General features: G+C 43.1%; 1 protein-coding gene across 1 annotated transcript; it reads right to left on the reverse strand.

The window, feature by feature from the left end:
* Window positions 1–13,031: 13,031 nt before the first annotated feature.
* On the reverse strand, window positions 13,032–16,384 carry LOC132213714 (F-box only protein 31-like). Its single transcript, XM_059660669.1, has 2 exons — window positions 16,265–16,384; window positions 13,032–14,438 (listed from the first exon to the last, which is right to left on the reverse strand). The coding sequence occupies exons 1-2, from the start codon at window positions 16,382–16,384 to the stop codon at window positions 13,032–13,034; spliced, it is 1,527 nt and encodes a 508-aa protein (XP_059516652.1).
* Between the last annotated feature and the right edge of the window lie 1,201 nt (window positions 16,385–17,585).

The raw sequence follows: 17,585 nt of genomic DNA on the forward strand, positions 1-17,585 counted from the left end.
TCAGTTTAAGGTGGTGTCACTTAAGTAATATGGGGGAACTTAAAAAGAATAACTTTGGTTCAGTGCTCCCTTTACAAATTCAATGTCTCAAATTCTTTTCATCCTCATGTCATTCAATTATAAGAAAACATCTCTGAAATAAATTTTTAATGATTTTTTAAATGAATTTTTAGAAAGAGAAGAAGGTAGAGAGAAAAATATCAATGTGAGAGTGTAACATCAATAGGCTGCCTCCTGCATGCCCCCTACTGGGGATGTAACCTGCAACCTGGGCATGCGCCTGATCAGGTATCAACCTTTCAGTTCATGGGAAGGTGCCCAACTGAGCCACACCAGCCAGGGTAAATAACCGTTTTTAGTATTTCTATTTACTAAAGTAAACTGTATATGAGTAACTTTTGCTCAACCTTTATTGTTAGCGTGACTCCTTGAACTTTTCCAGCTCATAAATATTTGTACCTCTCCTCTTTACCACTTTTTTTTTTTTCCTTAGCCTCCAATTCACAGGGAACTTAGAATTGTCTTTCTCCCTGTTACATGCCTGCACATTTTTATACCCAAATCTCTTAACAAAAAACCTCATTAAAAGAAGTGTTTATATTATTTTTGATGAAGGTATTACATATGTGTCATTATCCCCCCATTGCCCCCCCACCACCCCCACATGCCCTCACCCCCCCCCCCCCCCATGTCTTTGTCCATTGGTTAGGCTTATATGCTTACATATAAGTCCTTTGGTTGATCTCTTCCCTTACCACCACACTCTCCTACCTTCCCTCTGAGGTTTGACGGTCTGATCGATGCTTCCTGTCTCTGGATCTGTTTTTGTTCATCAGTTTATGTTGTTCATTATATTCCACAAATGAGTAAGATCATGTGATATTTATTATAATTTCAAATAGCATATAACTTAGTTGCTTAACTATCTGTGTGTGTTTTCCTACAGGAAAAAAAAAATCCCAAGGATATTATGATAAGATTAACCAAATCCCTATTGAGGAATGTTTGATAGTTTTAGATTTTTCAGTATTTTAAACAATGATAAAATAAGCTCTTATAAATGTAGCTCTTCTTTTTATCCTATGGGAAATTCTTAGAAGTATAATATTTGAGAATCATAACTGTCTTTTAAAAAGTGCTACTCAGAAGTGTTGTAAAAATGCTTAGTTATACACACACAGGTGCGCACAGGTACACAAACATCCATCAGCAGGGTAGAGGACTCAATTGTCCTCCACCCTTGCCAATCCAGGACATTATCGTTTTTATTACATTTATACCATTGTATAAATGTAATCTCCGTACTTAATTAGATTTATTTTATTATTTTGAAGTTTAATACTTATGTTGCAATATCAATTATTCTGGTAGTTGTCTATAAATGTAGGCCCATTCTCCATTTTTAATAAGATCACATGTCCTATTTTAGGAATATTGTTTTGGCAACATGCAATACAAAATCAATTAGGAAAACAATATTTCATGACTGGGCTATGATTACATGGATTAGGGTATTGGGGGTATAAATATAAAACAAAGTCTAAAGAGATAAATTATGAATCATAGATAAATGCATAGGTCTTGGAAGCAGACTTGGTCTGGGAGAAAAATCATGAGTGTATCAGTGGGGTGGGGAGTTTAATGAGAGCAGTACCACCAAACAGAAATGGCCCATAAGCAACTATAGATATGGGAGAGTAACTTGGGCAAGAGGACACAGCTTATTATTTAGTTCAAGATTCGTACTCACTAAACATCACCACATTTAGACACTCATAATATAGTGCTGTTGATGGCAGAATATATTTTACATGATGCCAGCCATGCATCCATGTCCCAAGGGGGCATGAAGTACATATGATGCATCATATAGTATTCATACTGATGTAGGAAACAAATGCCAGTGTATGATTCTAATGAATAGGACTTATATCTGCTTTATAAGGTTTTGATAAACTTATATTTGTATTCTGCCAATGAGTTGTGATTATCAGAATATGAGCAAATGAAACAAACCATCACGCGAAGATTTTAAACAGGAGAATTAAATATATATATATATATATATATATATATATATATATATATATATATATATATATCTCCACATTCACTATTCTTCACCAAAGCTTATATCCCTCTCAATTGCAGAAACTAAATTACTCTCAAAGTAAGATAAGGTAGCTTTCTAAACAACAGCAGCTTCCTTCTGAACCTGCTCTACAGTTGTATTTCATACCTCCTGCCACAAATATCATAGCCCAGAAACACCGCATGCTGGGACGCAAAAATAGGTGAATTGGCAAAATCTACAAAAGACGAAGTGGCAAAGTCTAACAGCAAAATGGGACCTGGCTCCATTTTGTCATATACTTAAGGGACACCTAGGAAATGTGTGCTTAATCTGCAAGTATCAGTCTCTGAGGTGTCTGTCAAGGGAGAGGTAGAATGAAAGACTACAGTGCAAGTCTAGGTTTAGACCGCTCTTCCTCATTCAGGATTCAGGCACTGCCTCCACCTGGGCAATAGAAGCTGTTTGGGGGACCTAAATAAGAAGCAGAGTCTAGCACCGAGGAAACAGGTTAGAGTGGAAGGACTGAAAAATTAGTTACCAAGTCTATCTTTAATTCCACAGATATAAGTACCGAGAAATAACTTGAAGAGCACATGAGCTGAGAAGACTCCCTGAGCCCTCACTAGGAAGGGCAGAGAGGGGAGCTCTCAGAAGGGCTTGCCCATCTCCAGCCTGCAGGGTACTTGGATGAGCTGGTTGCAGCTTACATCAAAGTCCTCCATGGTGCCCAAGTCAGAATGTGTTTTATAGTCTGAACTAGAGGCCTGGTGCACAAAATTCATAAATGGGGGCGGCCTGCAACCTCAGCCTGGCCTGCAACCTCTCTAATACAGAATCTTTTGGGGAATGTCCAACTGCCAGTTTAGGCCTGATCCTGCAGAGATCAGGCCTAAACTGTCAGTCAGACATCTCTCTTGCAATCCGGGACTGCTGGCTCCTAACCGCTTGCCTGCCTGCTGGCCTGATCCCCCTAACTGCCCTCCCCTGCCAGCCTGATCCCCCTAACTACTCTCCCCCGCCGGCCTGACCCCCCTAACTGCCTTCCCCTGCCAGCCTGATCCCCCTAATGGCTCTCCCCCACTGGCCTGATCCCCCTAACTGCCCTCCCCTGCTGGCCTGATCCACCTAACTGCTCTCCCTGGCCAGCCTGATCACCCCTAACTGCCTCTGCCTTGGCCCCACCACCATGGCTTTGTCCGGAAGGATGTCCGGTCTAATTAGCATATTACCCTTTTATTAGTATAGAAGATAGAGGTCTGGTGCATGGGTGGAAGCCAGCTGATCTTCTCTGAAAGGGGTTCCGGATCAGGGTGGGGGGAGGTGCTGGCCTGGGCGAGGGGCCTGGGGTGGTTTGCAGGCCTGCCACGCCCCCATGGGGTGGTGGGGGTCTCTGCTAGGGGTAGGGTCAGCCTGAGCAAGGGGCTGAGGGCTGTTTGCAGGCTGGCCATGCCCCCATGGGATGAGGGTCCCCACTGGGGGGTGTGGCCAGCCTGGGCAAGGGCCTGAAGGCCGTTTGCAGGCTGACCATGCCCCCATCAGGGCGAGGGTTCCCTCTGGGGGTGTGGCCAGCCTGGGTGAGGGGCTGAGGGCCATTTGGGGTGGTTTGCAGGCCGGCCAAGCCCCTGGCTTTGTCTGGAAGGACATCCAGAAGGTCTCCGGAAGGTCTCCCAGTCTAATTAGCATATTACTCTTTTATTAGTATAGATGTTTGTGGATTCTGGGGTCAGGGTGGTCAGTCCTTCAGTGAGCCCTATATTACTATTGTTATGTGTGGTAGTCTGAGCAGAGCATTAGCACATGCCAGGACCCTGACTGCATAGAAAACAAAACAAAACCTGAAATAGATAATTAACATACAATCAACCAATGTGTTCTCTACTACGTTTTAATTGCATAAGAAAAGCTTATAAGTGTAGTTTAAAACACAGACGCTGGAAAAGCTACAATCCATCCAAGCCCAACCAAATAACAATATAGAAAGAGATAAGATCTCAGAATGATTCTAAACAAGTAAACTTACAGGCTGTTTTGTTCTCATTTTAAATAGGTGCAAGTTATATCAAATATCCTGGAATTTTGACTTAGACACATTTCTACAGCTATATCTCTGAGTACATTTATTTCTCCTCTGAATGATGTTATTAAACATAGAGGTGTAAATGTTCCCAGTGTTATCACTATAAATGCACTTTCATATACAACATGATCATACTTTTATTGTTATTTTTTTGGTAACTACAATATCATTTATTTTCCAATAGAGCCTATCTCTTTTCTAAATAGGTCCCCTAGTAAATCAGTAGTATGGTTCTGTTTTTTGTGTGTTTTTTTCAATGTGGGCTTAAGATTCTTATTGATTACTTCTGGAAAAGCAAGAATCCTACAAATTGCATTAGCTGAAAAGATCAATGGCCCATTAGATTGGCATTTTATGGAGACCTATGCTGGATGCTTCAGCAGAAGGCCAGGAAAAATTACCTTTCATAAAGCACCTGTTCAATTGTTCAATATTATACCACAGGGAACATTTTTTCCCCCAATTCCAGCTGGTTATCACTTTATGCTTTGAAACACAATGATTGATGAACCTTGTAATTTTAGCCTGGCTAGTAAAACTGCACATAGTTTATTATTTATATTCATATAAATGCCCATTGTGTTGTTTTAATCTTCCTAAGATATTGGCCCCTATTACTTTCAGTAGCACCAGGTTTCAAAAGGGATACTTTAAAAATTTTCTGTGAAAAATAAAAGGTTTGAGTTTAACTGAGACACAAAAATATGTAGGGTGAGTCCACCTGACAGTGCATTCTGGGTTTTCCTCTCCCAAAAGCAAGATAGAGCAGGGTGGTTGGAGGGCAGCCACAGAAATGGTTTCCCAGGTAATGTCAATCTTCTTTCTCCACTGCCCTTCCATACAGACAAGGTGACCCAATTCCTTATTCTGCTTACCTCCAGATCTATTGTTCGTGTTTGTTTTCTGTTTTTCCAACTAAATTGAAATTTCTCTTAGGTCCCATCAAGAGACTAGGGTACAGCTTAGTTGTCATTGCCCTGGAATTTAAAAATCTGGGATTGTCTCTGTCACTGCCCAGAATCATGTTCTTGGAGAAATTTTTCCCTTTATGAGTTTTACTCGCTTAATAGGTCTTGCCATCTTTATTGTCTATAGACAATGACATTTTTTGGTGGGGGGTTAATCCTCACCCAAGGATATTTTTTTCATTGCTTTTTCAGAAATATTGGAAAGGAGGGAAGGAGGGGGAGAGAGAGAGAGAAACATTGATGTGAAAAAGACATAGATTGGTTGCTTCCTGTACATACTCTGACCAGGGCTGGGGATAAACCTGCAACCCAGGTATGTGCCTTGACTGAGAATTGAACCTGTAATCCTTTGTTGCATGGGCTGACTCTCTAATCACTGAGCACACCGGCCAAGGCTGTAGACAATCACACTTTTGTTCTACAATCGCAGCCATGCCTAAGTTCCCATGGCTTTCTTTCTAGCAATGATGTCAGGCTGGTCTTAATGAAATCAGATATCTAGTGATTCTGAATTAGGCTTGTGCTCTTGTGTTGGGGGTCTAGCCCCAGCAGGTCCAGGGGTTCCCAAAGGTTTGGATGGAGTGGGCAAAGAAGGAATGACACGGAGACAGCATTCAGTTGATCAGCAGCCTAGCCAGGTTCTCTAGCCAGGTTCTAGCCAGGATCTCCAGCCAGGTTATGTATTTTATTGTCTTGTTACATCTGTATTTATACCAGTTGATTTTAATCCTATCAATTTCTATTCCAAAGGTTAGGGCATTTCTTATCTCCATTCCAGGAAGTAAAGATTATGCAGTTTAAGCGTGATTGTTCGTAGTTAAAGTGATTAACTACCCGCCTGGCACTTAGTTAAGGGGTTTTATTCCCTCCCTAACTTCAGGGAAAAATCCCTACCTGGGGAAACAACCTTTCTCGGGGAGGTGACCTTGGTTAAAACACATAGCGCCAAGGAGCAAACATATTAAGAACAGTATGCCATATACGCCAGGTCCCTTGAAACATATGCTGTGCAGATATTTCTTCCCTGCAGCGACTGTGTCAAGCAGCAAGGATGGACCAGCTTCTGGCACTCTTGGTAGTTACTAAGTCCCCGTTCCTCTTCATCCCCATCATTTTTGGGTACGTCACATAATTGAAAGTTTGTCTACTCCATGTTCTTGATTCATCTGTCAACAACTTTAGGAATTTTATGGGCATTCTGCTATTTTTACTTTTGCTCATTCATGATCTTACTGTGATCTTTTTCCCCAGACCACAAACCCTAATTGTGGAAAGCGGTTACAGTGTTTGGACAGGTTCAAGCCTCGGACTAATGAGGGCACAATTCTCTTATGGCAAAGCCACGTGTGATTCCCAGCTTGGAGGGCAAAGCTCTCCCAGCACAATTATGGCCAAAGGCTATAGTTGTAAGCTTGACCTTATGGTCTGGACCTGTGGTCTCACGTGGCTGAGTGATGTGGGCTTGATAGAGTTCAGGTGTATATAATTGAGTAGATTCGAAACCCATGAGACTGTCGTAACCACGCCCTTACTTTGCCTCCTGGAATCTGGCAGTGTCCCACCCAGACCCAGCTTTCTTCTCTTGTTAGTCTTTTCTTAATCCTTCACCACTCCCTCTCAGGCTCACCCACAGTTGGGCCAGCTCGGCACACCTAATGAGAGTTCCCAGAGAGAACTGGTCAGGTAGAACCAAAATGGTGCCACACATGTGTCCTCCAGTACTGTGACTATGTGAGAAATCTGCTGCCTGGCCCTAGTATTACCCTGGGGGTTTTTTTTCTGTGTTAACTAAAGGATAAGAGACATCGTCAAGAATGTTCACATGTTCTCAAGTGAAGCCCTAGAGTTCGATCAGCTGTTACTCAATTTCAACTTCAACTTCTCCCATCCCAGCAGTCTGCTGAAGAGTTCCAGCATGTCTGAGACCAAGATCTCCTACAGTATGATGTTTTTTCATTTGCAATATCATATAGAAATAGCTAAATGAGATTAACTCTAAGGATTCATTAAACCCTCACTTTATTTGATGTATTGTTTCAATATAATGCATGATGCACAAGACACATTCATTAAATACCATTGCTTGTTTAACAAAGAATAAATAAATAGCATAGTATGAAGTACATGCAGATAACTAAACTTCATAAAGAGAAAATCTGTCTCAAATTATTTAACAAAATAATTCTGCCTTCTACATAAAATATTTTATTATTATTGACTCTGCTCATTTAGGCCAAATGAACAGCTGAAAGTAGCCATGCTTTCTAGATATTTAGTAAAAAGGAAGATTTTTTTTATCCGTTATGTTGAACTAATATTTTATTTGGAAAACAAGATGCCTGAAGAGAGAGGGGAGTAGAACAGTCTTTTCTTCCTTAGAAAGCATGTTTCACCAACATGGGGTATGTCAAGGTTACTGCCTAAATGAACAGCTGGTGGTGAAGGCTTCTGTATGCTTTTTATGTTCTCTTCGATTCTGGTAGCCAGAGGAAGCCTGACAATGATAAGTTTTCAATCCTTTGTATGAGATAGTAAAGAAAGCACATATTCAAGTCATTTCAAACCATAGAAAATGGGATACTAGACATCTTATAGAGGATAGAAGGGAAATAATAAACATGTAGTTTATAATTTGTTATAAATATCTGCTATTTAAATAAAATAAAATGACTATGTTATTAAATTGATTTTTAAAGATCATAGAGTTAATATACCATACTAAATCTTATTAATTCTGTAAGTACTGTTAATGATTTTTTGGCAGCCAATTCACAAATATGGAACGTTTTTCTCTTTATTTTTTTTAGAGACATGGGATACTTTTGTCTAAATCCCATGTAGGGGCTTCATATTATTCTACACAAAATTGTATATACTTGGGTCACATTTTTTAAAGACAGTTCTGAATTTCTTGTGGAAATATATAAATTATGTGAGCATTAATTAAGCAAAGTAGTTTGTTATTTTGTAATCTTATAGTCTTTAAGATAGTGGTTTCCAAGTATACTGAGATAGTACCTTCAGGGATACAGTCCTGTTGGAGATATATATAGATAAAGACTTATATCTGTATCTATACTACATCTTCAACTAACTATAACTATACATCAATTTCCATATGTCTATCTCTCTATACTAATAAAAGGGTAATATGCTAATTAGACCAGATAGACCGGACGTCTTCCAGACATCCTTCCTGACAAAGCTGGGGCCCAAGCGGCACTGCCTGGGGTCCTGGGTGCCTGCAGCCGGTGGAGGGAAGCCAGAGTCCCAGGTGTGGGGGGTTAGGCAGAAGTGGTTAGAAGCTATCAGGCAGGCAGGCGAGTTGTTAGGGGCATTAAGCAGGCATGCAGAGTGGTTAGGTGCAATTGAGCAGGCAGGCAAACAGTTAAGAGCCAATGGTCCTGGATTGCGAGAGTTTGCAGGCCAGGCTGATGGACCCCTCCCTCATGCATGGATTTCATGCACTGGGCGTCTAGTATCTTTATATGTCTTTATTTATATATATTTATCTATCTAAAGAGATTTTGTACATATACATATATACAATTGTTTTCTCTTTTATGATTTTTATTTTGATATTTTGACATATGAAGCCAATATGTAGTCAGTTCTTGTTTAGTAATTTACAACCATGTGTAATGATTTTTCAAACTTTCCTGTGTATAAGGACAACATAGGCACTTCTTTGGAAAGCAGATTCCTACAGTCACTGCCATATAAAACCTTATTCCAGTGTTAAATAGGTCTCATTGCTCTTCTTTTTAAATAACCTCTATAATTATTTTGCATGTTGTTTATGACATATTTTGAAAAATGACCAAGGCAATATTATTAATAGAAGTATAAAGTCATAAATAGGATTCTGTAGGAAGGAAATCAGGAGTCTGCTTTGAAATGTGCTCCAGAGGACATGTCTACCTATAGGAAACATGTATATTAGAACCTGTGACAAAGATATGGGTTTTAAGAAGTTTGCTTGACACAAGTAATTTAGGGAGGCAAATGGTGAGAAAGGTGTCTAGGAAATTCTCAGTATAAGTTCAGTTCCATTACACAGCTATGACTTCCCATCTAATAAAAGAGAAACATGGTAATTAGCCGTACCTCCGCTACCCTTCCCATTGGCTAATCAGGGCAATATGCAAATTAACTGCCAGCCAAGATGGCGGCCAGCAGCCAGGCAGCTTGAAGTGAACATGAGGCTTGCTTGCTTCAGTGACAGAGGACTCCAATGTTCCACGTCTGCCGCTGCCAGCCTCTGAGCTTGCAGTTTGAACCATTGTTACAAATATAGAAGCTAAACAAAACCCCAGAAACCTGCTTTCAGCCAGCCGGGATCTCAGAGCTAGAGTTGAAACAGTGTTTCGATTATAGAACCCAAACAAACCAGATACCTGCTTTCAGCAGCCGAGGCCTAAGAGCTGGAGCCAGAGCTAAAGCTGGCCCAGAATAAAAAAAGAAAGAAAAAAAAGGAGCAGTTGGGAGCTTCAGTCACCCGCCAGCCTGAAAACAGCCCTCAGCCCCTCACCCAGACTGGCCAGGCACCCAGGTGGGGACCCCCACCCTGAAGGGTGTGTGACCAGCTGCAAGCAGCCATCTTCCCCTCATCCAGGATGGCCAGGCACCCCAGTGGGGACCACCACCCTAATCCAGGACACCCTTCAGGGAAAACCAGCAGGCACCCACCCGTGCACGAGGCCTCTATCCTATATAGTAAAAGGGTAATATGCCTTCCAGCACCGGGATCAGCGGAGCCACAAGGCCTCCCAACACCGGGATCAGCGGAGCCGCGACATCTCCCAGCACCGGGATCAGCATGACAGGGGGCAGCGCCCAAACCCCCTGATCGCCCTGCGGCTCTGTGTGTGACAGGGGGCAGGGCCACAACCTCCCTATATGCCCTGCTCTGTTCGTGACAGGGGAAGGTGCCCCAACCCCCTGATCAGCCCTGCTCTGTGCCTGATGGGGGGAGCTCCCCAACCCCCTGATCGCCCTGCGGCTCTGTGTGTGACAGGGTGCAGCACCCCAACCTCCCCCCACGGGCCCTGTTCTGTGTGTGATGGGGTAGAGCCATAACCTCCCCATCAGCCCTGCCGTGAGTATGACAGTGGTGGTGCCCCAACCCCCTGATTGGCCCTGCTCTGTGGGTGATAGAGGGCGGCGCCCCCCCACCCCCCACGGGCCCTGCTCTGTGTGTGACAGGGTAGATCCATAAACTCCCCATCAGCCCTGCCCTGAGTGTGACAGGGTACGGTGCCCCAACCCCCTGATCCACCCTGCTCTGTGTGTGACAGGGGGCGGTGCCCCAACTCCCCTATCGGCCCTACTCTGTGAGTGACAGGGCGGAGCTCCTCAACCCCCTGACCATCCCTGCTCTGTGCGTGACAGGGGGGAGCGCCCCAACCCCCTGATCGACCTTGCTCTGTGCGTGACAGGGGGTAGCGCCCCAACCCCCTGATTGGCCCTGCTCTGTGCGTGACAGGGGGGAGCTCCCCAACCCCCTGATGGACCCTGCTCTGTGCGTGACAGGATAAGGAGCCCCAACCCCCTGATTGGCCCTGCTCTGTGGGTGATAGAGGGCGTCGCCCCCCTCACCCCCCACGGGCCCTGCTCTGTGTGTGACAGGGTAGAGCCATAACCTCCCCATCGACCCTGCCCTGAGTGTGACAGGGTACGGTGCCCCAACCCCCTGATCCACCCTGCTCTGTGTGTGACAGGGGGCGGTGCCCCAACCCCCCAATCAGCCCTACCCTGAGCGTGACTAGGGGTGGCATCGCAACCTCCTGACCCGCCCTGCTCTGTGCATGTCAGGGGGTGGTGCCCCAACTCCCCAATCGGCCCTGCTCTGAGCCCGACCAGGGGCTGCACCTAGGGATTGGGCCTGCCCTCTGCCACCCAGGAGCAGGCCTAAGCCAGCAGGTCATTATCTCCCGAGGAGTACCAGACTGCGAGAGGGCACAGGCCGGGCTGTGGGACCCCCTCTCCCCCCCCCCCCCCCCCCCGCCACCCAGTGCACAAATTTTTGTGCACCGGGCCTCTAGTTTTATTATAAGAAACAGTATTATTGGCTAAATTAAACATTTAATTATTTGTTCTCTTCTGAGTTATATGTCTGTTTTTTTCCTCTGTCTGTTAAAATAAAAGGTTTCCTATTATGAATATTAGGTATCCTGATCAAGAGAGACCTTTACAGATACTTTTAATTTATAAAACATTACACTTTAATCTACACATACTATTTTAATAAAGAAATCCCATTAACACAAGATTACCTCTTTCACCACAATCAAATACTAAACAATTATTTACACAAAGCATCAATTTAAGTGAAAGCAAAAAATGTAAATGTACTTAGTGAAAATGTCTGTTATGCAGTATTCAGGAAGCAGGTAATTTCCCTGGTATATTCTGCAACTAATTTTTTAAAAATTATAAACCAATAGATTTGAGAAACACTTACTGTATCAGTCTTTGGCTACTCAATAATCACTTTTTATTATAGTCTGAAATTAAAAGGTTATAGAGCAGGCATGGTTTCCTGGCTAAGCACTCAAGAGCTGAAGATAGTTAAGAGCAATATAAATCTTAGAGTAATGTTTTATTTGAATGAAATGGGTTCCACCTTCTTTTGCCTCAAGGGAGAGAAATGCCCAGGGAATTTTTTGTCATTAAGAGCAGCTGAAAGGCATCATGATCAAATTGAATTTCTAACATGATGCACAGTAATGAAATATGAGTGCATGCAATTCAATACAAAAATTTGAGTGTGCATGAATAATAACTGGTGCCTATACTTTTTTTCAAGCTATAATTAGCCCTTTGGTGGTCTTCCAAAAAACTATGCATAGAGGACTGAGTAGATATTATGTACTCTCATGTATAAAAGCCTATCAATTCTGGCCACATTTGTAATACATAATACATATATAACTTGCAAATAAGTCCTCTTATATTTCTATCTTTTATTTTTTTCAAATATATTTTTATTGATTTCAGAGAGGAAGGGAGAGGGAGAAAGAGATAGAAACATCAGTGATGAGAGAGAATCATTGATCAGCTGCCTCCTGTATGCCCCACGCTAGGGATTGAACCAGGAAACCTTCAGTCTGCAGGCCGATGCTCTTTCCACTGAGCCAAACCAGCTAGGGCTATTTGTATATTTTAAAGGCAAGGAAGCTGCAGCTACAATTCACATGTTTTCTATTTTCATAGGAGAAAACCTAAGTATCCTATTTAGCCTAAATCAGAAGGACTGCTAGGTAATTGTAATTCTAGTAAGTTTTGTAATATGTGAAAAATGTTTGCTCAGTTCCATTATTGAATTCATTTATAATAATATTAAAGCTTACATATCTACTTCTAAGCCAATACCTTAAATTTACACAGCAATAAAAAGTGAACAACTATACCTAGCACTGGCTGTTTATGTCAAACAACCAGGATTTCCATGTGAGTGACTAAATGTATATATTAGTACAAAGCACCAATTTCTCTAAAAAATTATATTTATATTTTTCAGTAAATTTGGAATACCTTAAAAGGCTTTTACCTTAACCGTAATGTGATCTACCAAGAACCCTGCAAATCAACTATTATTTTTTATTTTTTTTATTTTTTTTTTTAAGATGTCTTTATTTATTTTTTTGTGATTAATCACTATGCTTTAATTATGTTCAATTTGTAACAATGAAATTGGGGGTCACCACAACATGAGGGTCGCAGCATTAGGAAGGTTGAGACCACTGGTCTAAGGTTTATTTCTACCTCAATTGCTGGCCCCTACCCAGCCTGGCCCTGTTCTGGGCTTGGGCAGGAGGCAACCAACTGATGTGTTTCTCTCACATCGATTATTTCTTTCTTTCCCTCTCTCCCCCACTCTCTCTAAACATCAAATATCCTCGGGTGAGGATTACAAAAACAAACCACGGTGGGAAACCTGCTGAATGTTCTTGCGCATCTCCAGGAAGGCCTGCGGGGATGGTGCCTCGACATTCTGGAAGGTGTTCTGGACTCTGCCGAACAGCATGAACGTTTTATACACCAGATTGATGAACCCCAAGTGGTTCTCATCGAACAGGATGAAGACTCCAGGATCGTGCCAGACTGAGCCATCTACGGTACCAGTGTCCACGCCATAGAAACACATCCTGCAGGTTCGGGGGTAGTTCTGGTCCCTTGAGAGCACGCCCACAGGCAGAACAAACGGGACAGGCTGCTCCTCTGCAGCTGCAGCCCCGGACTCCCCGATGCTGGGCTGGGCAGGGCTCTGCCAGCCATGGCTCTCGCTTTCCTCAGTCCCGTCTTCTTGCTGCTGCTCCTGCTCCCGGAGCACCTGCTCGTGAATCTCCTGGACCACGCGGGAGAGCTCGTTGAAGTCGCGGAAGATCTCGCCATCTCGCAGCTGGACGCGGTGCTTGAGCTGGATCTCTACGTCGTTGTGGTGTCCCGAGATATTGGTGACCCTGGCATATTTCCCATGGAATCTGAGCATGACAATCGATAGGCCGCAGCGATCGTATTTGCCTTGGAAGAGGCCTGGCCGGATGAGGTCGTCCGGGTGGCTGGGCGGGAGGTAGAGGCGGCGGTAGGCCAGGCGGTCATACCGCAGTGTGTCATCCAACAGCAGCACCGTCCCGAATTCCTCCCTAAGCCGTGTCGGTGAATCCCTTCGGTGGTCTGTCTTCTTGCACTGGCTGGTGAGCCTGTCCTTCTGAATGTGCAGGTGGCGGCTGTGGGGCCTGCGGTGGCGGCCTTCCATGCACTCCACCGCGGCTGATTTCCTCTCAGTCAGGCGAATTCTGAACGAGGGCTTGAATTGCATTGGACCATCCACATGGGTGTTAAGACAAGGCACGTACGTCCAACCAGTAATGCGTAAGCCGTCCACCGCTACATACAGCAGTGTTTTATAGAGCTCAGTATCTAGCCCCCACAAACCCAAAATGTGTCTGTATGGGTGGAGCAGCTTCGCATAGACTTCTCGGTAAGACGTACCTACCGTCTGCAGATTCTGCAAGTTTTCACAAACGCCAAACTCCTCCCGGCAGCGCCGTCTCCAGATGCTGTCGATGTGCAGGATGTGGCGGAATTTGGTGCAGACCTGGGCCAGGCTGGGCAGGTCGGTGCCGGGGAGCGAGGCGAAGATCTCTACCAGCATCTCCACCGGCAGGTCCTGCAGCAAGCAGTGCAGGGGCGGCCTGGGACTCGCGATTCCTCCACTCCCCGCCCAGCACCGCGCTGCTGCGTCCGCCTCGAGGTGCTTTTCTGCCGAAGCCGGCTTGCCCTCGGCCGCTGCCTTCTCAGCTGGGCGCTGGCGCTTCTGAGGACACCGCTTGCCCTCGGCCGCTGCCTTCTCAGCTGGGCGCTGGCACTCCTGAGGACATCCCCGCGAAGAGCCCAAGCCACAGAGGCAAGCGCACTCCTCCATGCCTCCTTGCTTAACAGCCAACACAGTGTGGGTCACCCTGCCTCAGCTGGGTTTCAAACTGGCTAGGTCCGCCCTAAAGTCCAGCCACGCCCTCCAGGGCCTAGCCACGCCCCCTCAGAGAGGAGCCAATTGTAGGACTTCAATCCGGTAGCTATTAACAGTCACCTCCCTTTCCCAGTGCCCCCTCCCTGTCTTCCCGCGCTAGCCCCAGGCAGTCACTAATCTCCTTTCTGTAGGGATATGCCTCCAGGGATATGCCTGGGGGGGGGGGGATGGACATTTCACAGAAATGCAGTAAAAAAACCCCACAAAACTCAGATATATCTACACAACGGAATACTGTACTACACTGTGGTAAAAAAGAAGGAGCTCCCGCCATTTGCAACAGCATGGATGGAACTGGAGAGCTCTATGCTAAGTGAAATAAGCCAGTCAGAGAAAGATAAATACCACATGATCTCACTCGTTTGTGGAATATACAGAACAACATAGACTGATGAACAGGGACAGATCCAAAGACAGAGAAACAGTGATCAGACTATCAGTTCCCAGAGGGAATGTAGGGGAGAGTTGGGGTAAGGGGAAGAGATCAATCAAAGGACTTGTATGCATGCATATAAGCCAAACCAATGGACATGGACAACAGGGGGATGAGAACATGAGTGGGGGGGGGGGGGGGGGTTGGGGGTTACTGGGGGGATGAGGACACATTTTTAATACCTTAACCAATAAAGAAATTAAAGATTAAAAAAATAAAAGAAAATAAAACATTCATGAGAATGCTTAAAAATTGGACCCTGTGGGGGGCTGTTTCTCTCTTTTCCATGTCCCGCGTGGAAAAGGAAGCAGTCCATTTGCTGAGTGGAGGAGCTGGGGATTAAGAAATTAAAGAAACACCAAGATGCAGAAATAGATTTTAAGCTGGGGCCAGGTGGGAGCCATCCTCTCTGATGGAGAGGCGGCAAAAAAAAAAAAAAAAAAAAAAAAAAATCAACTATTATTTAATTTGAGTTTTACAGATAAGAAATGGATTCTCAGAAAAATTAACCAATTTGTCCAACGGATTTGGGTAGGCTATTATGTTCGTGGGGAGCAGCATTGAGATTTAAACCTATTCTAAATGGCTCTAAAGTCTGATATTGTGTTTGTTTCATCAGCCTTTTCTGAGTGTTTTGGGAAGAATATCAATCTTAGTGGAAACAAATAGATATTGAAGAAGAACCATCTTACCCCACAAAATTGACAATAAACTTCATAAATACTGGATTAAAATTAAATAGGTTGCTTTACTTAAGATATCTCAGAATGTTAGTCCTTTAATAAGCAATGCACATTTCCAAAAAGTAAATATATTGGTGGCATTTGCTGAAAGGATGAAAAAAAACAGGTTTCTTTTTATCAAAGGAGATACTTTTCTGTGAACTACAACTTTGCACATGTTCTACCTTGCTCAAGTGCCAGGATGTGACATGTTTTTAGGTCAGCTTGTGGTTTGTGTACATTCTGAAAATACTTATTGACTGGTCAAATGACCAGATGATTAGAACAAATGCAAACACAAGTGCATTTTTTGGCATTTTGCCAGCGTCTGCTGGGTTCTGCAGACTCGACCTCCCATATCTTCCTATAGCAGAGGCCATCAATGCTGGCTTGCAAGGTCAGTCATCCTCCTGTCATTCAGAGGAATTCTCACCTCAATATGGAGGGCTCCTCACCAAATATTGATTGTCGATGTAGATGTGGTTAGATGAACAATGCCAACCTGGGAGTTCCCGCCTTGTGTGGTTAACTGCACTTTGTACTCCTTGGACTGAGTGCTTGCCTTGATAATTCATGGTTAATCAACATATGAAAAATAAATGCTTAGCCTCCCTAATAAAGAATTGCCAAATGAAGTGATTATGAGAAAAATCATATCTAATTGAACATAATTTTTTAAAATAGAATATCCAGCATTAATTAGTGTGTGGTAAAATGAACATACTCCTACCCTGCTGGTGGAAATACAAATTTGTACAACATTTAATAGGGTAGTTTGCCAATTTAAATCTAAAAATTCTAAAGGACTCAAGAGGTCAGAGACAGAGAATTTTTTAAAACTTGGAATAAACAATTTTTTAAATGCAAGCAATTGTTTATAAGTTTTTTGTTGAATTTTTATTATGCCAGTGAAAATTCAGAATGAATAAATGATTTAAGGCATATTCATGCAGGATGAAGTATAAAATGCTACTTAAATTCCTTCAAAAATGTTAATACCATAAAAATCTATATGACATAATGCCATGTTACGTACAAAAGAAGAACATTTATAAACAGATTTTCTTAATGTGTCAATATCAAATAAATGTTCTGAGATATTTTTGCAATCTATGTTTATGGGTGGTAGAATTCTGTTTGGGGTTGTTTTTGTATTTTTGTGTTAAAAAACACACTTCAAAAGTATGGTAAAAAAATTCAACATAGCAATAGATAATAGGCTAAACATTTCCATGATGCTTTGATAAATCTACCTATTTAGTTAAATTATTGTTATATCACCTTTTCCACATCTGCGTATTAAAAACTTCAACCACTATATTTATCCCCCCGCCCCCCATAAAAGCTTCTTTGGGATTCCAATAGTCAATTATAACTGGACTTTTTATTTTTATAGTTTTTTTTCCTAAGTGGTTGTTTTTAAGGGAGGTCTTTTACAAATATGGGTCCTTGAAAGTCTGGAATGATGCATCTAAGTTTTGGATGTCTCACTATGTCTTTCAATTCCACCTGTTTATGTTTCAACACTCTACTATATATATTACCAATTCTAATATATGTGTAGACCGTATTAGGAAGAGTCATTTCAGGAAAATTCTGTTAAGGATTCTCCAGTGGTTCTTATACACTGGTTCAGACAAACTGCATTCAGTCTTATCAAAGAAAACCAGGTGAGGACCCAACCATTTGAATATCTTTCAGAGGAGCCTGAGGACTATACTGGGTGCCCTTTGATGTCTTACTGACAATTGTGCTCTTCTCAGCATCCAGAAAGGA

Source organism: Myotis daubentonii, chromosome 12, assembly GCF_963259705.1.
Source record: "Myotis daubentonii chromosome 12, mMyoDau2.1, whole genome shotgun sequence".
Lineage (NCBI taxonomy): Eukaryota > Metazoa > Chordata > Mammalia > Chiroptera > Vespertilionidae > Myotis > Myotis daubentonii.